The 23,744-nt window shown below is 30.8% G+C and overlaps 1 protein-coding gene across 4 annotated transcripts; it reads right to left on the bottom strand.

The window, feature by feature from the left end:
* Positions 1–15,862: 15,862 nt before the first annotated feature.
* On the bottom strand, positions 15,863–20,787 carry LOC120078392 (arginine/glutamate-rich 1 protein). Of its 4 annotated transcripts, none has more exons than XM_039032658.2 (6): positions 20,403–20,768; positions 20,248–20,303; positions 19,926–20,084; positions 18,716–18,934; positions 16,404–16,623; positions 15,863–16,270 (listed from the first exon to the last, which is right to left on the bottom strand). In XM_039032658.2, exons 3-6 carry the CDS (start codon positions 20,054–20,056, stop codon positions 16,004–16,006), a joined length of 837 nt encoding a protein of 278 aa, XP_038888586.2. In that variant the 5' UTR covers positions 20,057–20,084; positions 20,248–20,303; positions 20,403–20,768; the 3' UTR covers positions 15,863–16,003. The 4 variants fall into 4 exon arrangements, with proteins under 4 accessions (XP_038888586.2, XP_038888588.2, XP_038888585.2 ...); XM_039032660.2 differs by lacking the exon at positions 20,248–20,303 and adding an exon at positions 19,046–19,147 and having other exon boundaries at positions 20,403–20,672; XM_039032657.2 differs by lacking the exon at positions 20,248–20,303 and having other exon boundaries at positions 20,403–20,787.
* Positions 20,788–23,744: the final 2,957 nt, after the last annotated feature.

Below are 23,744 nucleotides of genomic sequence, written 5' to 3' on the forward strand. Positions count from 1 at the left end.
GAGAGAAATCAAATTTTAGTTGTTTTTTCAAAGTGCAATTGTGACTTCCTTTCATATTTAAAATAGTTTTTGTTTTTTTAATGAGGATCTATTTAAAAATAGTTCTTAGTAGACTTATATAGTGCAGGGTTGGACTATATAGTACTCATCTTAGCTCTAAAGGATCAAGCCCACAATGAGATACCATAGAATCTAACAGGTATAGTTGTTGGGATAAAAATATAGTAATTTTGTTCCACTACAACTTCGAGTCGTTTACGAAGGATCATATTGTATGTAACAATTATATCTATGAATATAACTCGTATACACTAATAATACCTAACCGAAATGTAAAGTTGGCCAACTTTGAAAGAAAAAGGAAAAAAACCATTAGTAGTAGTCTAGTTCCAATTGTATTAGTAATTCAATACTAGTTAAAAATTGAAATGTTATTTAAAATGGTATCAAATGTATAACAAGTCAATATTATTGGCATAACAATCACAAAACTTACTACTATTACAACTTAAAAGCCAAATAACTTGTCTCCCCTTTCAAACATGAGTAGAGAAATCACATTTACCAATTATAAATTCTGTCACAATAACGAAATTTTCCATAAGATTCCACAATAATACGACTTTATGGAATTGTTGAATAAGCGAGGCGTAATCCTTCCAAAATCGCTCGAGTTTCAGACAAAGGATCTGAACAAATAGTCTTCTCATCGGATGCCGCCATTGAAGCTCCGAAACAAAGTTGACAATGAATTAGTCTTTCAAGCTGCATCAACATTTAAGAATGAGGAGGGGATCAAGACGAAGACTATGGGCTATCACATCTAGTTTTGTAGATGTCTTCAGTACAATCAGAGTTTCTAATTCTAGCAGCAAAGAAAGCTTCCTTCTATTGAAGAATCCATGGGCTTTTAATATCTGGATGGGGTACCTTCAATACATTTCTGTAAGACCATATAGCTCACCATGCAACAGCAAACAATGCTAGTTCATCCTTATTACAGGCTCTGTTCAATGCGATCCATCTATCTATAAAGCTACTATTAAAATCACAATTCAATAGGTAATTTGAAGACAATGATTTGTATTAAGCCAGTTTGAGTACAGGAAAATTAAGACATGGTCAATGGATTCGAAATTGCCATTGCAGACAGTACACCACTAAGGTATCACCAATCCCCTTTGTATTAGGTTGATATTTGTGGGAACAATATTCTTTAAAGCTCTCCATATAAACAAATTGATTTTAGATGGTATATTTAGAACCCGTTTAATAACTTTCTCGTTTCCTGTTTTATGTTTTCTATTTCCCGTTCCATATTTCCTATTTCTTCTTTTTTTAGAGTAAGAAATAAGAATATGTTTGATAACTATTCTTGTTTTCTATTTCTTAAAAAAATGAAACAGGAAAAGAAACTTATTTGATAACTATTTCTTGTTTTTTGTTTTTGTTTTTTTTTTTTTTTTTAACAATATAATATAATACATTAAACATCGAAAAAAATATTATCAAAAGTTTATATCATCTAATACAAGTCCTGATGAAAACAAAATATAATAACAAATTGTATCATACTCTTCATATGTTGCCCAAATTTGATCAGTACTCCCAACTTAATTATATTATTATGTAAATGTCGTGGTTGTAAAATATTAAAATTAAACTAAATTAATGTCTTAGTAAAAAAAATTTATATATATCGTAAAAGTCTATTCAATTTTAGATATACTAAAATAATATAATTAAGATAGTATATAAACATGCCTATTGCAAAATTTAATAATCAAATGTTGAAATATTAAAGAAAAATTAGTATACAGGTTGAAAATTAAAGTAATATATGAATTTAAATATCGGAGAATTTTAAAATTCAAAATTAAAATAAAATATAAATATAGTAGACTTTTTTTTGTAAATATAAAATTAATAAATAAAATATGAAAAATGGAAGTAAATATAAAACAAAACAAAATAAAAGTATCTATCTTAGGATTTAACACACAACCAAGTGGTGGAAGAAAATTGTGAACATGCAAAACTATCGATAGGTCAATTATGCATTTTGTTAAATAGAAGAAACAAAACAAAAATATTTTTTCTGTAATTTCTCAAAATATGTCCATTAGAAATGTTCCTAAATTTTTAGAAACAAGAAACAGGAACAATTATCAAATAAGTTCATTTCTTGAAAAATGAGATAGAAACAGGAAATAGAAAACGGAAATGTTATCAAGGGGCCCTTAATTTCCATAAATTCTTTCATACTGGTTCCATTGTATTTATACTAGGAGAATAGGCGTAAATTCTTAATTTTTAGAACTATTTGTATCCACTTGGTATGGAATACATTCTTTTTCTTTTTTTTTTTTTTTTATAAAAAATGGATGGATTTAGGGGAATGTTTTTAATAACTTCCATTCTCCTGTAGGTTTAATAAAATGGGCCATTAATGAATTACTGAATGCATACTTCATAGGTAGGAAGGTTTAGATCCAAGCACTAAGCACAGCATCAAAGATGGAACAATTTGGAAAATATATCTCTTTTAGAAATATGAATACAAGGCTGTTGAGATATGCATATATTTTCCATACTTGTTTACCAACACGAGCAATATTGAATCATTCGAGCTCTCTAAATTTCAACCCTCCTAAAGCTATAGGCAGTCACTTAGCCAGTGAATTTGAAGTTCTCCACCAAAATCTTGCAAACATTCATGTAATGATAGAGCAGAAGCTTTTGGAGGGCTTTAAAAGGCTCGATAACCAAGTTCAAATCTCCATAATCATACTTTCATATTTTATTCCCACAATAAACTTAGAAATCACACTTTCATCAAACAATAAGCTATAAATTAAGCGTCAACTACACAAGTAGATTCCGTGGAAATACATCCCACTCAGCCAAAGAAAGATGATGGAGAGTTGGCCGAAATGGGCACTAAATACTTTTCGAGAGATCTCCTCCTAGGAATCAACAACACGAAAACTTTGTAATTATCCATTTTCCTTATCGGGATCGGAACTTAGAAAAATGGTATCGTCACTATCATCAATAAGAAAATCCGTAGGCTTGTAAAATTCTATTTAGACTTATGAAGTTTTGTATAAAATATCCATATCAAAACAAAAGGGAGTCAATTTCTATATTCTCAATAATAAAATTTAAGCTAAAAAAGAACTGAAAACATAATACAAACTGATTCTACGTACCTCGAAATGCTTAACCCAAAAAATAATCCATGATACAACAATGTTTTAATAAAAAGTGAACAAAAAACTTCAAAAAAAGAGTTGAAATTGAAGAAATACCTTTTTAATGAGAAGAACCACCTCCATCCCTTCTGAAAATAGTAGAACCTCCACCATTCATGTGAAAATGGAAAAGCTTGTACTCCTAAACCCTCAAAACTTCTCTGTATACCCCTTCGTGAAAAATCGAAACCTAAAGTGGAGTTTAAAGAAGTTGGGCAGTGAAAGGGACAATTTAAAAAATAAAAAATAAATAAATCTTTTGGTTTGCGACTCGCAAAAAAAAAAAATGTTGCAAGATTTAACCAATGAAAATTTTATTCGCCACAAATTTTGTGATGAATTGATTTTTTGTCGCAATAATTGCTAAGAATTTCTATTTTGTCCCAAAAATTATGACTAAATATTTTTAGTTGTTATAATTTCGTCACTAAAAGTAATTTTTATTATAGTGAGTGATATTACCAAAAATCAAGGATTAAAAAATCGCGATATATGGTTTATATATTGCCAATCTATCAATAAAATCATGTATTTGATAGAGATATTGAGGGTAAGTTCATTTTGCCAAAAATTTAACGATATATCACCAAGATTAGCGATTAATCAGTGATATATCTTTAATTTCGTGGAAATATCCTTCCCAAATCAAGAAAATCGTGGATATTCTGCAAAGTTATCATGGATCTTTTGCTGACATGTTGTTTGGATATCTCTTTATGCCTTTTTTTTTTTTTTCCAGTAAAAAGCTTTTCAAATGTGCTAGCTTTTCTAATTTCCAATTTTTTTTAATTTTCCATCCAAAATTTTCATTTCCAAAGAATTTGAATTTCAAAAAAACCATAAAAAAGTACATATTCTAAGTTTTAACCTCATTGAATAAGTTTGGACAATCAATATGGGTATGGACAATATGTCTATAACAATAGCAATTATAACTATTCACATAGTAACTATAATCATTTAAGTGATTAAGGTTCCTATGATTATAGTGATGGGTTTACACATCAATCTACCACAACTTCCTCGTGAAAGTGATGAAGATTAAGACTCTGAACCTCTATATTTTATGTACCATCCTTCATAACATCCTCATTTGGATGAAACATGGTTTGATCCAAAGTATTCTCCTATTAGAAGCACTGGAGCTGATGTTGAGACTCATTAATAACATACTTCCAATTATGTTAAAAAATTTTGAACATATATACTATGACTTGGGAGCAATATTGTCATTATCAAATAAATTATGGCAATGTTGGACTAGTACGTCCTAGATCATATTTTTAACCATTGAATCTTGTATTTGACCTTAATTTTTATGACCTATACTTTACTAATGAAATATGCCATTCATTATCTTTTTCTTCATTATTATCTATGATTCAACTACCAATCATATTTGGCTTCTAATTATTGATTTATATGCTTAAGGTTATGGTTTATTACTTAAATAAGTTTAATCTAAAATTTCACTAAAAATTTTCAATATTTTTATAAATTTTTGTGATATCCATTATTTTTTCTAGAATATGCTCGATATATATTCGTAAATATGAGTTACCAAAATTTACACCGATAACGATATTTTTGTCTTGGCCTAACATCTATTTATATCTTATGGGCCATTTGGTTTTTGGAAGGTAGATAATCGGAATCTTAGATACCCAGAATTATATATATTATAGATGTCCGACATCTTTAGATTACCATATTTGTTTTGTAGGAATATATTTTTGCAAATATCTAGGAATATTTTGATAACTATGTTTATTTCGTAGGATTTTTACTCGGAAATGTTTTAAATTTACATAAAATTCCCATAATACCCTTATGACTATTTATTACTCTATAATTAATTTGATATAATTTGAACTTATATAACATATTTGTTTTTATCGACTTAAATTTCTTTTAAAACTAATACAATTTATGTGATTTTTATATGTTATTTTTCTCAATAAAATAATATATTTTAGTTTAATATTTTTTATAAAATAAATATTAATTTAAATTTAAATTTAAATGTATTGTTAAGAAAATAGTAAGAATTATGATATACATGGTTGACAATATTTATTTTAATTATATAATGCAAATGAATATATATATATATATATATATATATATATATATATAATGAAATAAAAAAGAAGAAAGGTAAAATGAGGATGCCCTTAACTCGGGAATTTGGAAAACTCATGTTTCAAAAGGGGTATCTAAAACTCTACAGATGTCCTCCATCCGGAGGATGCCCGAAAATCTTCAAATGTCGAGGCATCTCACAATACTGCAAAATAAACAGATAATCCAAATGTTCACTCCATGGGAATTTAGGATACCCGCGAAACAAACGACCCCTTAAGCCAATATTTCAGAGTTCACAAGCTTTAAAAAAAAAAAAAAAGAAAGAAAGAAAACCTTACATCAAATTGAGCTTCATTTCTTCCCAAGATCAATCACGGGAAAAAAAAATCTCCAAATTCATGAATTTCACAAAAATTCAGGCCTATTCGATAACTATTTCAGTGTTTTTTTTTCACTGTTATAAAAAAACAAAAACCTGTTGTGAAATTGAGGAGTACGATGGGAACACGGATATAGAGAAAATATAATATAATGATATATTTATATAATAATAAATAAATAAATATAATATAAAATAACTAAAATTATAAAATTGGATAATATGAAAATTAATGGAATTTTGAAGTTGATTTTTCATCAATGTGCATTATTTTGAGATCCACCAAATGCCACTATTTATAGACAAAGTGGCAAGTAGAATGTGGACTTACATGGATACCAAACATGAATTATTACAAGGCACATGGATAATATGAGAAATGACACATAGTTTTTAGGACACTAAGTATTGGGCATCTATTTTTATGATATTTAAAATATTTTCCCTTAGATGCATATGAAATATGTCTCGTTAAAACCTTATTAGGAAAAACTCAATGGAATAAAAACGTGAAGGAAAATTAGTACATATTTTACATAATACATACTTCTAAAAGAATATAATATATTTACTCCCCCTCACGAAAACATCACTTAAGATCTCTGAGTCGCCACATTCCAATGTTGTGCACCAATTTTTCAAAAGTTGCAGTTGGTAATGCCTTTGTGAATAAGTTTGTCAGTTTACCCTTCGAACAAATTTGTTAGTGATGTCGTCATTTTTTTCAAGATCATGAGTGTAGAAAAGCTTCGGTGAAATAAGTTTTGTTCTATCTCCTTTAATATATCCTTTTTTTATTTGGATTATGCAAGTTGTGTTGTCTTCGTATAATATTGTTGGAAGATTTTTATTAGAAGACAAGTCACATGTTTCATGAATGTGCTAAGTCATTGGCCTTAGCCATATACATTCTCGAATAGTCTCGTGAATTGCAAGAATTTCAACATGATTTGAGGAAGTGGTCGTTATGGTCTGTTTCATCGATCGCCATGATATAGCCATTCATCCACATGTGAACAGATAACCTGTTTGAGATCTAGCTTTGTATGGATCAGATAAATATCCAGAATATGCATAACCAACTAGATCAAAATTTGATTTATTTGAATAAAATAAACCCATATCGATTATTCCCCGGAGATAACGAAGTATATGCTTAATTCCTTTCTAATGTTTTTTTTGTAGGAGAAGAACTATTTCTAGCTAATAAATTTACTGAAAATACAATATTTGGTCTTAGTACTATTAGCAAGATACACAAGTGCGCCAATTGCACTAATTGCACTAAGATATGGTTCTTCAAGACCAAGAAGTTCTTCATTATCTTCTCAAGGTCGGAATATATCTTTATTTATATCTAATGAATGGACTTCAATTGGATTATTTAATGGATGTGCTTTGTCCATATAAAATCTTTTCAAAAAATTTTTTGTATAAATTAACTGATGAATAAATATTTCATCTGCTAAATGCTCAATTTGAAAACCAAGGCAAAATTTTATTTTTTCGAGATCTTTCATCTCAAGTTCTTTCTTAAGATATTCTATTAACTTTGAAAGCTTTTTAGGAGTTTCAATTATATTCAAGTCATCAACATATACAGTTATAATAGCAAATCTTGATTATGATTTCTTTATAAAAACACATGGACATATTAGATTATTTTGATATACTTCTTTCCATAAATATCCATTCAGGCGATTATGTTACATCTGTCCTGATTGTTTCAACTCATATAGTGATCTCTATAACTTTATTGATTCCTAGGAATTTGATGTATATGTTTTAGGGTACCTTAAATCCTTTTGGGATTTTCATATAAATATCATTATCAAGAGATCCATATAAATATATTGTGACTACATCCATAAGATGCATATCCATACTTTCATACAAAGTCAAATCAATTAAATATCTTAGTGTAATTGCATCTACCACTGGAGAATATGTCTCTTATAATCAATACTACGTATTTGTGAAAAACCTTGTGCAACTAGTCTTGTATCTTGTGACCTCATTATTTTCATTTCTTTTTCTCACAAATATCTATTTGTATCCCACAGGTTTAACACCTTTTAATGTTTGGACTACTGGTCCAAAAACCTATCGTTTTGAAAGTGAGTTTAATTCTGCCTCGATTTCTTCTTTCCACTGAAGCCAATATTTTTTATGCCGATATTCTTTTCAACAGATTTTGATTCAGGATCCTCATTTTTAGATATAATATCAAAAGCAACATTATACACAAAAATGTTGTCAATAACTACATTAGTTTGATTCCTGCCATGACATAGTTTATTGAAATCTCATTATTATCTTTAGGTATTTCACTTTCTTCACAAGTCGTGTCAAGGATTTTTTTTCATGGGTATTGACATCCTCAACCAAGTCTTTTTTTACTATTAATTATTTTTTGTTTTCGATGATTTTTATTTTTGGAACCCACTGGTTTACCACGCTTCTGGCGTGTTCCATACTCATTAGCGACAACTTGTTGTGTTGGAATATCAATTTTTTATGGAATATTTGCAGTTGGTATATGTGACTTAGTTACTTTCTTTGCATCTATAAATTCATCTAGTAATTGTTTTACTATATTTTACAAATGAATTATTTTCTGAACTTCAAGTTCACATTCATCTGTATGGGGATCTAAATGAGACAATAATGATGCATTTCATGTAATTTTTTTTTCTAGTTTTTTAATTCCTCCACCTAATGTTGGAAAATTTGTCTCATTAAAATGACAATTAGTAAATCATGTCGTAAATACATCACTTGTCTAAAGGGATGAAAATCCTAAGGCACAATGGAAGCCAAAACACAGAATCCAAACGTATTTAAAATTGGCATTTAAAACAGAACAATTTTGCATTTGAATAAAATAGAAAAATAGATTAAGCATGCAATTCAAAAACATAATTATACAAGGAATAAATCTTACCTTGTAAACTTTTGACAATAGAATTTCTCTATTGGGATTTGGGATTTGGCACTACCCGTTGGAGTCCTCCCTATTTTTGCAGGAAAATTGAGGAGATGAGAATTGTGGAATTCTCCTTTTTTTTTTTTTTTTTTTTTTTAATTGGGAGGAAGAGGGAAGACAAAAAAACGCGAGTTTTTGAATATCGATCAATTGATCTTCTCTGCTTTTTTTTTTCTTTTGTTTTGATACAATGAGAATGGGAAAGGAGGGTGAAAGTGAGGAGACGTGAGATTCATCCCACAGCTCTAATAATTCCCATGTGTAGGGAGTTACATTTTATTTAATTAAGATTAAATAAAATTATTTATTTACTTAAATTAAATTAAATTATTTAATTAATTAAATTAAATAAATAAAAACAATAACCATTTAAATGGTTCCCTCTCACATAACCTAGTTTTAATGTCATCTAATGTGCATTAATTTTAACCTATAGTTTTAATTTAATCAATTTAATTAAATTAAAAATTCATTTAAATTAAATAATTAATCGATTAAATATCACATATTTAATTTAAATTTCTTATTTGAATCATATTCAAATATATTTCTCTTATTTAACCTATAGTTTTAATGTGCATCCAATGCACATTATTTTTAACCTACAGTTTTCAATATGAATCTCATTCATATTAAATTAATATTTGAAATCTTTTCAAATATTTCATTCTCATTTATTAATTTTGAATCATATCTGAATTAATAATAAAGTCTAAAATTAAAATTTATATTAAAATGTATCAACATATATAAAAAGAAATTCCCAATTTTTAATTTGAACATTTCAAGTTCCATTTAATGAAAAATTATCTCAATACCCTTTACAAGCTAGGAAGGGGACCTCATGGACCTACAGATTAGAAGCTCCAATGATGTGAGATTAATTGACTAAACTCATTAACCAAATTAATCAATATTCGTTAACTGTGGGTACACTCCACTAAAGATCTACAGGTGCACTCTTCTCACTACATATATATTTATATATCCACAAATATAGACCAATAACAACAAGTTAGTCCTTCACGAATGTTCATAACACCATTTAGGTCAAATTACCATTTTACCTTAAGTTGCCCATCCTCAAGTACCAGTGCTTCTCTAATGAACAATGTGTTTATGGTCCGACCATTAAATAGAAACCTATCTCGGACCAGTGAGAGAGTAGAGCCCTTTGTTCAAGTCCTAAAGACACCACTTAAGGGAACACTCGTCTACTTACCCTAAAGTCGGGAAGAAGTGAAATCCATCTTATATGATTATGTTCCCGGCTACCCACTCGGTCTTATCCCAGCAATAGTAGACATATTGAGTCGGAAAATTGGCTACTCTCACCCATACAAATAAAAGGACAATCTCTCATGAACAGGAGTAAGACTAAGTTGTCTAGGTCATCCTATTGAAATAGATACCTAACTAGTCAATGGAGTTACATCTAGTGGTTACTATTTCACGGTCCGGTCTCGTGCAAACTCATTGTCTAGGATACCCCCACTCATGTATCTCCTACACGAACATATTCGATCACTGCGCTTGTATTAAATACAAAGTGAGTTGTATCTATAGTGTTACCAGGATAAGGTACCCAACTTTACCCCTATACTATAAACCCTTTAGGTTGTATCTTGAACATTGATCCCTATATGTTTCTACATATAGTTCAAGACTCATAAGTCAGCCTAGGATGTTAGTTTATTAGATTTTAGGATTAATAATTGATGAGGAATCATATCCAATATATATTTCTAACCTCCTTTGAGAACCCATCTTAGTGCGTTATGGTGGAATAATTGGAACATATATTGCACACCCAAAAATTCTCTGATAGGAAATATTTGGCTCATGACCATAAGTTAATTGTAACAGCGAGTACTTATAATAAGCTACCGGTCTAATACGTACAAGTGACGCTACATGCAAAATAGCATGTCCCCATACAGATGAAGGAAGCTTAGCTTTCATAAGTAATGGTCTTACAATTAATTACAAACGTTTTATGAATGATTCTACTAAACCATTCTGTGTATGAATATGAGTTACAGGATGTTCAACACGTGTATGAATATGAGTTACAGGATGTTCAACACTTATCTCAATTGACATATAATAATTATCAAAAGTTTAGGATGTAAATTCACCAGCATTATGAAGACGAATGGTCTTAATTGTATAATCAGAAAATTGTGCTCTTAACTTAATTATTTGAGCAAGTAATCTTGCAAATGCAAGATTTCGACTTGATAATAAGCACATGTGTGACCATCTATTAGATGCAACTATCAATACCATAAAATATCTAAATGATCCATTTAGTGGGTTAATAGGTCTACATATATCACCATGAATTCGTTCTAAAAATACAAGTAATTCAGTCCTCACTTTAGCTAGTGATGGTCTAATTCTTAATTTACCTTGAGGGCAAGCATCACATGATAATTCATTAGATTGAAGATTCTTCAATGGGGGACTATTTGAATTCTCAATAATTCTCTTCATCATTATAGATTCTGGATGACTCAATTGGTCATGCCAAATTGTAAATATGTCTGGATTCATGAACTTTAGGTTCATTGTTGCATATGTTTCAATTACTCGTATATTAGTATAATACAAACCATAAGATAAAGCAGGAAAATTTTCCTATATACATTTTTCATTTAAGACAATTGAGATAAGATATAGATATTCCACATTATTCTTACTATCAGTCTCTATATGATAATCATTGCAACGTATATCTTTAAAACTTAGAAGATTTTTGTTTGATTAACTAGAAAATAATGCATTGTCAATTGTAAATTTAGTTCCTTTAGGCAAAATAATATTTGCTTTTCCAAAATCTTCGATCAATTTTGTATAACCTGATATTGTATGTACTTTTCTTTCAGCATTGTCAATTTGGAAAAGTATTTTTTATTTGTAAGTATTGTGTGTGTAGTTGCACTGTCTACCGGACATAGATCTTCTTTACTCATTTTCTAAACACCCAACATATGAAAATGATCCATATTTCTTCATTAAAAGAAAATAATTACAATAAGAAAAACAACGCTTAAAATATACCAAAATTACTAAAAAAAAACATGAAGGTAGATAAAAGAAAACAATAACATTAAGTCTAGATATTCTCAAAGTCAAAAGAAACAGTTGATGTTCCATCAACTATGTCAATCTTCTCTTCAAGAGATTCAAAGAAATCTACTACATCCAAATTTATCATGTGGGATGGGTCAAATATGTCACTATCTAGGTATGCAAAATTTGCTTCCACATTTTTCTCTTTTTCCTTCAGGGAGGCTTGATAGAGGTCAACTAAGTATTTTGACGTACAACAGATACATGATCAATTCCCAGTCATTCCGCATCAGAAGCATTTATTTTCAACACTCTTTGAACTCTTATCTTGTGGAGCTTTTCCTTTGTGATCATCATTTTGTGTGGTTCTTTTGAAATTTAAATAATTAGAACGACCACCAGAAAAATAATTATTATCTCTTCCTCTACCACAGTCATGACCTCGACCACGACCACGACCTCAACCATGATTATTAACATTCACAACATTCACTTCAATGAATGTTGTTGTTCCAGTTGGTCGAGATTTGTGGTTCTTCATCAATAACTCGTTATTTTGTTTGGCCACTAGAAGACATGAAATTTATTCATAATATTGTTTAAAACCTTTCTCTCGATATTTTTGTTGAAGGAGCATATTCGAGACATTAAATATAGAAAATGTCTTCTCTAACATATCGGCATCAATAATTTTTTCTTCGCATAATAACAATTTTTAACTAACTGGTTTTAAATAATACGGAATTGTAATCACTTACAGATTTAAAATCTTGTAGCCTCAAATGCATCCACTCATAACGGGTTTTAGGAAGAATAACTGTCTTTTGATAATCATACTTTTCTTTTAAATTTTTTCACAAGATACAGAGATATTTTAGTGTAAGATATTCCATTTTTAATCCCTCGTGGAGATGATAACAAAAGAAAATCATAGTTTTTCTTTTATCCAGACTGGATGTCGTATTTCATTCTTTAAATATTTCTCCCAAGTTCATAGTATCCAAGTGAATTTCGGCATCGAGCACCCATGACAAATAATTGTTATCATTAATGTCAAGAGCTGCGAATTCTAATTTTGTAAGGTTTGTCATGGCAACACTATCACAAAATATTGTATTTATATTAAAATTTAATTTACTAAATATGCAAAATAATATTTAACTTATTAATTATAATAAAGAAGAAAAAAATCGACCTACCTCTAGGATCTACCTTCAGCGATGGAAAGGCGCATGTTGATAACGAGTTGTGAAATTGAGGAGCACAACGAAAACACGGATATAGAGAAAATATAATATAATAATATATTTATATAATATAACATAATATAACTAAAATTATAAATTTGGATAATATGAAAATTAATGGAATTTTGAAGTGAATTTTTCAACAATGTGGATTATTTTGAGATCCACCAAATGCTACTATTTATAGGCAAAGTGACAAATAGGATGTGAACTTACATGGACCCCAAGCATCAATTATTACAAGGCACATGAATAATATGAAAATTGACAGATGGTTTTTAGGACACTAAATATTGGGCATCCATTTTTATGATATTTATAATAAAACCATATATCTTTGGTAACTCCTTTTTTAATAACCAAATCATACTTGTTTGATAACTCTTTTTGCTTTTCGACTTTTTGAATATTAGACATGAAGAGATATTTTAGAGAGAGAATAATGAGTGAAAACAGGGAAATAAAAGAAGTCTAAATTATAGAAAATGCTAGTGAGCTTTGTACTTTGTTTGAACATAGTCTTAAACCTTCAAAAATTTTATTAATACACAAATTTCAAAATAAATTCAAAAATATTCTTATCGTCACTTTTTTATGAAACCATTAAGTTTTTTTAATTAAAAAAACTTCTAAACTTTTAGAAGTTTCGTCACACTTTTAAATTAAGGAAAAAAAAAAGTTAAAAAAACTTAATGTTAGTACATGGAACGAAAAATCATTAGTTTTTTGTTTCAAAAATATTTTTGATTTTTAAACTAAAAAAAGTTAAATAAAACACTTACTATTAGTATATAGATGAAAAATCATTAGTTTTTTTTTGTTTCAAAAACACCTTTGAATTTTGAAAAGATGCTTTAAAACCCTTAACTTTTCAAAAAACACGTTCTTCCCATTAGTATAGGGACATAAACCATTTATCTATTCATACACCCCATTTTACCTCCCTCTCTCTTCATTCAATAGTCTAACATTTCCCTACCTTCCATCTCTTTTTCGATATCCTCTTACTCTACTTCTTCCATTCCCCTTCAATCAAAGTATATTGACTATTAATAACTCCCATTTACGCGAGTTATTTAGCTCTAAAATTGAAGATAGTGTAAAGAAACAAGGTGTATATTGATGAATGCCATAAAGAAAAATATGATCACATAGCACTAAGGATGTCGTTGAACCCCTTAAGGCAGATTTGAGGCACTGCCTGAACAAAGAAGAAAAATATCGTCAAATATGTAATAGAGTTGAAACACTAGTAAGATCATTGAAACGTTACGAACAAAAATCTCTATGCGCATGCGAACTTGGCGTCTCTACTTTGTGTATAGTGTCTCGACACAACTAGCATTAGGCATAAGGAACCAGAGTGTTGAATGATACACATTTGGGATTTTTTTTTCGTAGCATTGAGACGATATGAAGTAGTGTCTCAAAGCTACTTTCACGGGTCTTCTAGTTGAGTGTTTGCAACAGCATCTTGGCATCTCTTTTGGGGTTGAGACAATATCTTCTCGAGTCAAGTGGCTTGGAGTTTAACTTTCTTGACTTGATTACTCAATTTCAGCCCAATTATCTCTCCATATCTTTTGTTGAGGCCATGGCCACATGCCATAACAAATGATCTCTCTTTTTGGGTTGAGACCCATGGTGGTGTGCTATATGTACATCATTTTAGAGTTAGATTACTTTCCATGTCTTTTATTAACCGCCACTTTGTATGTGCGAGGGTGACACATCCATTATTCTTTATAATAAACTATAGGGAGGTTAAGGTTAGTTATCAATCCTTCCTACCTTAGTTATATGCTAAGTCATGCTATTTATCTTATATACTCTTTCTAGCCTAAAACAAATGTTTTCTCAAAGATTTTCCAACAATTTTCGAAAGAGAAAAAATAGGGGTTGACGTTGTGAGATAGATCAATTAGACCAACAGCATTTTGAAAGTTGTGTACCTCACAATTGCTTACAAGTTTCTGAGAAGTATGATTGTGACATCTAACCCCGATTTGTTATTTTCTGAAGCCAATGATAGATAAGAAATGTGCATGATTACAAAATGATAGAATTTGGTAGCATTTTATGTAGCATTGTCCTACCTTAAATGGTGAGATAAATTCCTTACCTTATAGAAATAAAAGTCTAGAGAGATTGATCTATATTGTGACAATATAATCTAGATTACTAGTTAGATATGATGAAATGGAAGTAATATTTTGATCCGTCTATTTTAAGTCGTATTTAAGTTATGTTGATGGAAACAACATGACTAGTCAGTTTCTAGACAAACAATTCAAATCATAAAAGGACAATTGCAATGAACATATAGCAATATTTTTAAAGTTGTGCAAATATAACAAAATCTATAATACTAAACTTTATCGTTGATAGACTTCTAGATGATTGACTGTATTGTTGGTAGACTCTTATCAAAGATATAATCTGTCAACAATGTCTATTCTTTATACACTTCGAGAGTTAGATCAAAATTTTGTTATATTTACAAATTCTTTTGCATTGTACTATATTTACTACTACTTTGAGTATGATTGCTTTATTTGTAATGATACCGGACGATAGAGGTATAATAAAGCCCATAATGTTAATAGGCATAATTCAATCATTTGCAATCACATACCTTTGCTACTTGATGTTGAAAGATTGTATTAAAAATGGATCTATTCCCAATATGCAATCCATTCTTATATAATTCAATGCAACGGCAAACATATACTCGAGTTTTTCTCAATTATTTATTATTGTTCGATTTTGTTTTCCTTCTTTTCTGTTTGGAGTGAGGGTGGGAGAAATAGCCGAAGCAATTTCATGGAGGAGTAAATTTCATAAGAAAGACGGACTGGCATTAAGTAAAATGTCATCCCAAATTACACAAGTGTGACAACAATCGAGTCTAAATTCACAAGGGGGTAAAAAATTAAGCATTTACTTTTCTTTCTTGTTGACATTATTTCTTTTCTTTTTATTTGGAGCCAATGGCAAATGACAATTTGGGACGTGATTTGTTTTTACCCAACAGTTTCATCTGATTAATTCGCTGTTCCTCTTCTTCCTGTTTTTTCCTCTTAATAGCTTCTTCTTTTTGCCTTTGTAGCTCTTCCAGTTCTCTATATCTTTCCTCTTCTCTCTTTTGTCTCTCTAAAGCCTCTCTTCTTTGAGCCTCCTCTACTCTCCTCCTGTTCTCCTCGACCATTCTTTCTACCTCTTCTTTCTCTTTTCTAGCTTGTTCCTACAGACCAAACAATTTTCTTAAACATCCATCCACCCGAACCGAACCGAACCACACCACAATACCCAAAAGTTGGACTTCTCTTCTCTATATTTTCACAGAAATTTAGCAATAGATAAGTAATTAGTAGTACCTCTTTCCGTCTGGCCTCAACAAGAGCAGCTTCCTTTTCTTTCTCAAGTTGAGCGGTTACTTCTTCGTTAAGCCGTTTCCGTCCCTCCTCCAACTTCTTGTCTATTTCCAGTTTTAAATCATTGGAGTTCAGGCTCTGTTCAACTTCCTTGCGAATTGCTTCTTCCACCCTCTTTGCTGTTTCTTCTTTCAGCAATTTGGCCTCGGTCTCTTGTTGTCGCCTGAGAGAAAAATAAATATTTAAGAAAACAGCTAACCACGGATATATGTGAAATGCACCACCTGAAGCGTCCTCCAATTCAAACAACAATTAAATGACAACTGACTTTATCATGCCTCGGCCCGTTGTTTTTTCCTCTTCCGGTTTATATAAGCATATAGTAAATTAACAAACTAACCTCCATGACGATAAGAGCACTAAAACATGCTTATCCTTTTAGGGCATACCTCTAACTCAATCCTGATCCATACAAAAGAGTTACAAAACTGGTGAACAGCATATTAACGAAGCACCAAATTGATCATCAAATATAACAAGTCTATAGCAGTATCTTCCTTCAGAAAATCCTGTGGAGAAGAATGTCAAGTAACCTGTCGCAGTTTTAAAACCGATCACTGGAAGAACTCAAATCCTTACACTATAACATTCTTTGATGGGGAGTATATTACTTTCTTTTTCTTATGTAAAAAATGAAATTTTTATCTAAGCTCTAGAACATCAAAATGGTGAAAAAATATCTTCCATTTTTGCATTTGCTATGACCCTTTAAACTAAAACAGTAGGGATTTCATGTAAAATGAGGTTGCCAGAGGCCTATTAAATTCAATCTAAACTTCACATGTGACGGACTGTACAAATATTTCATATTAGGCGTTCACATAGGCATGCATGATAACACCAGACTGTTATTCACAACAACCTAACAATTGAATAAGCCACATACTACATTAGTTCCTCCCATCTTAAAACCCCTTTCTCGAATTTAAATCAGTTAGAGATTTTATAGGAATATAAATTAGCCAGTCAATCCAATATGAACAATACTATAAGAAATAACTAGATGGAAAGGCAAAAGTCAGAGATGGGATAAAAATTCCACATAGCAGGAGCACAAGCAGATTCTCAAGCATCAAACTATTAGACTCCTCAGACTCCAAAAGAGTATATAGATTTCTCCAATTCCGTATATACAATAGAAATTAAAGAAAAAGGGGACTCTGAGCAAAACAATGCCTACATCCCACAGTTAGGTTTTCACTCAAGTCATTTTATACCCTTAACTCCATCTATAAAAAAGGTGCCTCATAAATTAAATAAATAAAATGTTCTAGTACCTTCCTTTGATGTTCCAAACCAATCAAATAATAAATATTTTCAGTACAACATATAAACGACCATGAGAATGCAACATCCACGTACTATTTTACAGATATTGTTTTTGATCATCCATAACACACATATATAGCTCTAATTAACAATAGAAACAATGAGAATATTGCAATGATAAAACTGAAAGGAAGATGATCCCACAGAATTGTAACATTATTAAACAAATCTGTAGCCAACTTCAATCAGTTCCAATACTAAAAGAAAATCAGTTAAAGACCTTTATAATGTGAAATTAAAAAGAAAATGCTCACACGATATCATAATCTTTAGAGAGCAATTCCAAATACATTGAATCATCATCCACCTAGAGCCTATAGTTCCATTATTATCTCAAAGAATCTTCATTCACAAGCTCAAGCATATGCACTGCAGATGCAGGTACATAGAGAATTCTAGCATATGCACAACTACAGAAAAATGACAGCATTTCTGGAACAGCCATATTAAACTAAAGCTCAATTAGATTTTTATTGTTTCAGAATTACACACACGTGACCAGCTGGAGTGCGGAACTGACAGTTCCTCATTTTATGAGTTAACAAAAGAACCAGCAAAAACGAAATATCAACCCATGTCCTTCCAACAAGAAAGAAAAAAGTTTTAAATTTTCATTAAAAAAAATATTTAAAGATTCTCCATGTAAACAATTAAATTATTATCCTGCTTCCGCTTTTAAGTCTCTTTCTAAAGGGTAATCATTATTTTGAATCGTGTTTAAAGATAACACTGATAGCGATACTTAGGGCAAGAAGTCACTTCGCCATCCTAACGTGTATCTTAGTTATGCTATAATCTATCATGGTTCAAAAGGTTAATGCCCACAAAGTACTTAAACGAACTACTAAATGATTCTGAGATGAACCCAAGGACAATTGAGAGGCAGAAAAAAGAACATAAAACCACCAGTAAGACAGTTAATATACCTTTTTCTTTCTTCCTCCTCCTTTTTCAATTTTTCACTGGTACTTTTTTGCTCAATGGATCCAAGGCTAGAACTAGAAGATCTACGGTGTAGAGATGATGAGGAACTTCGCCGTCTTTGCTTTTTGTAACTCCTTGAAATTGAAGAACGACTTCTATGGCGTCTTGGTGTTCGTGAACGACTTCTATTACGTCTTGGAGAAATTGAGCAGCTTTTTCTTCTGTATAATGAATAGAAGTATTTGAGCAAGAGATAAAGACTTCATTATAATATTATACATAGGTATGTATCAAGCTAGCCTACCACTTAGCACCGTACAGTTACCTCATACATTGTTAAGAATAAACCTTTGTGAGCTCCATCTTTTATCACATCACATGAAGAAGCAAAGTCACAATCGAGCAATGACAGGACAACCATCGGCACCCTTAACCTGATAACTTCCCATGTAATAGGAAGAACTGACTTATTTCACCATTTTCTTACCAAGATCATGTCTATTCTGTTTGCTTCTCACCACATTTTAGAGTTTTTCCCCCCGAAGACTAAAAATTTTCTCCCCCACTCATCAATCCCAACAAATTAAATAACATCGGGAGGTACTTGACAATTATGCCAAAAAAATCAGAAATTTCATGTGAAATTCATAATAGTAAAGCACAAGTACAAACCAAGACAACCACTCATCAGCCAATAAATCAAAGAGGTCATGAAGATCATGTCATCAGCATATAAACCATAAAAGAGGTCATGTAGATCTGAAAGACATGACTCACAGAAAGGGAAGTACAAGAAATCCCAACTTATAATGATCCATTTATGTAATTGAACAACAAAATGAACACAAAAACCCAATAAATACAGCAATAAATATACCCGACCTGTTTCTTGTCAACATTATAATAATAAGAAAAAACTGTAAACGAACATGCAATTAGTGTAGACAAAGCTCTCTGACCTCATCGCAGAACAAGTTCAAGAGAGAAGTAAATATAGAAAACTAAAATACAAACCGCAAAAGGGGGAAATTTACATATCAAAAAAGGTGGAAATTTACAGCAAAAGGGACAAAATTCATGCAGAAACTCCTATGTCAGTGAAATACACACCGCGTGGGAAGATATGGTGTCATCAATCTTTTCATAATTCGTTGGAGATTATTCAATCGATTGATCGAAAGTAAATAAAACCAAAAACATAAACGGGATCACCTGCTGTACGATGAATACGGTGAACGGCTCCTGTCTCTTCGACTTCTCCTGGTATACCTATGCCCTAAGGGAGATGGTGAATGCCTCCGCCTATACGAAGGTGATCGAGATCGTGATAAATCCCGAGGCATCTTGTATCAACAAGGAAAAATCTTCACTCTGTAAACAAATTACTTCGGTTAACATTAACATAAGGCATACAATAAACAATCAATAAACATCAAGACATTGGATTTGAGAAGTCAGCTTCTTATTCCATTTCCATAAATCACAAAGCATCAAACAAGAAAACCGAAGTATGAACGACTAAAAAAGGTCAAACCGGACGGTTGATTGAGGAAGCAGACGGACGGAAATATCCACAAAGGAGCGAAAACCCTAGTATAGAGACAGTGGTAGCGTAAAGAGTAATCGAAACCCTAATTAGAAGCAGAAAGAGGATGGGACACGAAAGCACAAATACATGTAATATATTACCAGAAATCGCAGTTGATGGAGTTCCAATCCAGATTGAGGACTCAGAATGGATTGAGGAGAATCCGGTGGAAGGTATCACCGGCGATGGGGATTGAGGAGAAGGGATGATGCGGATTTGTTTCGCTCCTCCCTCTCCCTGATTCCGTCTTCGTCGTCGCTCCGATTGGAATGGCAAAAGCTGAAAGAACCGAACTTCAAGTCTTCTTCAACCCCTTTCCTTCCTTCTTCTTTCTTTTTCTGTCTGCTGTTAAATTCCTTTCGCCCTAAAATTATTCTGGTCGATGCCCATTTATCCTTTATACGTTTTTTTTTTTTTCCGAATAATACTTTTTCCCCTTCAAATACCCAAACAATAATATTAGGCCCAGTTTGGATCGCTGCGTTTGAGTTTTAAATATCTGAGATAATATTTTTATTTGGATACGTAGAATATTTAAGGTTTGAAAGTTAAATATCTTATTTTGAATATAGAAATCAAAATTAAATAATTACTTGATTAAATTCAATATACTAATTAATATAATCACTAAAGGTATACATAATTTGATCGGTCTGTAGGAAGGGGGTCATGGTTGGTCGGTGGTCAGTTCTTCCATAAAAAACCGATACCCCCGACTAACCGATCATGATGTATATTAGTGTTTTTTAAAAGAAAAAAGAAAAATATGGTACTCTTTCTTATCCTACCACACCTTTTTTCTTCACATTCCCAATTTGATCTCCATCTCCCTTCTCCTCTCCCATTTCCACCCCCGCCGCCATGACCTCTTCTCTTGCTCTCTCTTCTACAATTTTTTTCAATATAGTTTCTTGCTTTTTGATGGGAAAAATGTATTCGATTTTCTCTGCCTCTAATCTAATTGAGGGAGAAAGAAGAAGAAGAAATAGGAAACTGACAAAACCGATCACCCGCAGACTAACCTGCGGTCGACTGCCAACTAATTTTTCTGATCGATTTTCAATGTTGATTTTCTCCCAAAACTGACACTAACAGATGTACACCCTTAATAGTCATCAATTAAATCTAGCATTACTTAGTTTATTGTTATATTAATTAATTATTTAATCAACTAAAATAAAAAATAAATGAATACTTTTATATTGAACATAATTACATTATTTAAATTAATTACTAAAAATAATTAAATTAATATAAATAAATTAGAATATTGATAATTAATAGTAATAATTTATATTAAATAGTTAATATAGCATAAAATATTAATTATAAGTGTAGTAGTCGAAATTTATTAAGTCTAAATAATATATTTATATTTAACAATTAATTAATATTAATTGTAATAAACAATTGATATTCATTTATTAATTAATTAGGCTATATTTTTACTATTCAATCTTCCCGGCATAAAAATTGCACCATTATGCAGAGTATTAAAAAACTCATCTCAAATGGATTTTAAAAAGTGAAATTTTGTTAAACAAACAAGGTTACTTAATGTTTGTCTAAAATCTCTTAGAAAAATATATGAAACAAACATGCCCCGGAATTTGTCCTAACAAATAAAAATCAAAGACAAATTGTATGTTTGTATTGTTAATGAATATATAGGGTGAGGTCGAAAATCTAACTTATTGGTCGATAGCTCATTTTTTATGTTATGCTAATGTTGGCGGAGAAATTATTATAATTGGAAATTATATATTGCCTTTTAAATTGTATGTAGTGTTGGATATTTATAGTGAAAGAAAGTGATACATTTGAATATTAAAATATAAACAGATGAATTTAATTATGTAGATTAAATTCATTATAAAAAAATTTCAAATTGGACTGAGACTTCAAATTCATATATGGTTTATGTACAAATTTAACATGTATTAAAGTTAAATTTGTACTTTCTTCAATTTGAATGAGTTATGTTTAATTTTTGTCAAATAAAAACTCAAATGAGTTAAATTGATAAATGTTTCAGTTTTTATATTTATTTGATTTATATCTTATATTTTGGAGAATTACTAAGTTGCTAGTCTACAAATAGTAACTTGGTTCTTCATTTGTAACATGTCACTTCAAATTGAAGAGTTCTCTCCTTTCTTTCTTTCTTTTCATCTTGGGTTGAGTTGAGAGTAAATATCCAAGAGTTCGGCTAGATCCAAGTAGTTCAAGGTTGCAGTTCTACTAGAGTAAATCGTTGTGTCCTGTTGAGACGATCGTTGTAGCCTTCTTGCAACCAGTGTAGAGGGAATAATTGTCTTCAGACAGCGCTTATTAGAAGCATACCTTCACTATATTTTGAATATCCAAAGATTTTAAGGTTTTTTCAAATCTTTGATTATTTCCATATCTAAGCCTTGTTGCACCATCTAGTTTACGTTTGAGTTTGAATATTTTACATTATGTGTACTGTTTGTAGTTAAGGTATAATCAGGTTGCTAGTGTATTTAGTTCTTATATATCATTTTCCTCCAACAATCTAAAGACAATTATTATTTGAACCAATGTTGTAAACTCCTCCACCAATGTTGCTACTTTTGCCATGATGGAAACGACCATTGTCAAATCCCATGCTGAAAAACCAGAGAAGTTCAATGGAGAAAACTTCAAAAGATGGCAATAGAAGATTATCTTCTACCTCACCACGTTGAATCTTGCTCATATTTTGAAGGAAGAATGCTCAATTACTCCACTAGAAGCTATAACTATTGAAATGAAAGCTACGAAGCAAGTATGGATGCATTAGGACTTCCTATGTCATATTTTGAAGAAAGAATGCTCAATTACTCCACTAGAAGCTGTAACTATTGAAATGAAAGCTACGAAGCAAGTATGGACGCATTAGGACTTCGTATGTCATAATTATATTACTTAGTGGTCTTGAGGATAGTTTGTATAATGTCTACAATACATCAAAACTATTGTGGGAGACATTAGACAAGAAGTACAAGCTAGAACATGTTGGTACTAAGAAATTCCTTACGGAAAAATTCTTAGAGTACAAGATGATTAATCCCAAGTTGGTAGTCGATCAAATGGAAGAACTGTAAATGATCATTAGTGATTTACAAAGTGAAGGATTGTACATTAGTGAGCTATTTCAAGTTGTTGTTGTGATTGAGAAGTTGCCTCCTTCCTAGAAAGACTTCAAATACTATCTCAAACACAAATAAAAGGAGTTATCCATGGAGAACTTCTTGGTGAAACTCTGTTATAGAAGAGGATAATAGAAAAGGAGATAAAACTCCACTGGAAATTGAAGCCAAAACTCATATTGTTGAAGCTTCAAAGCATAAACCTAAGAAGCAGAATTTCAAGAAGAAAAATGTGAATTGTGGGTTAATAAATGATGCTAGCAAGCACATTTGAGGAAATTGCTAGGTTTG

This window comes from Benincasa hispida, chromosome 5, assembly GCF_027475165.1.
Source record: "Benincasa hispida cultivar pf3 chromosome 5, pf3_genome.v1.1, whole genome shotgun sequence".
In the NCBI taxonomy this organism is placed as follows: Eukaryota; Viridiplantae; Streptophyta; class Magnoliopsida; order Cucurbitales; family Cucurbitaceae; genus Benincasa; species Benincasa hispida.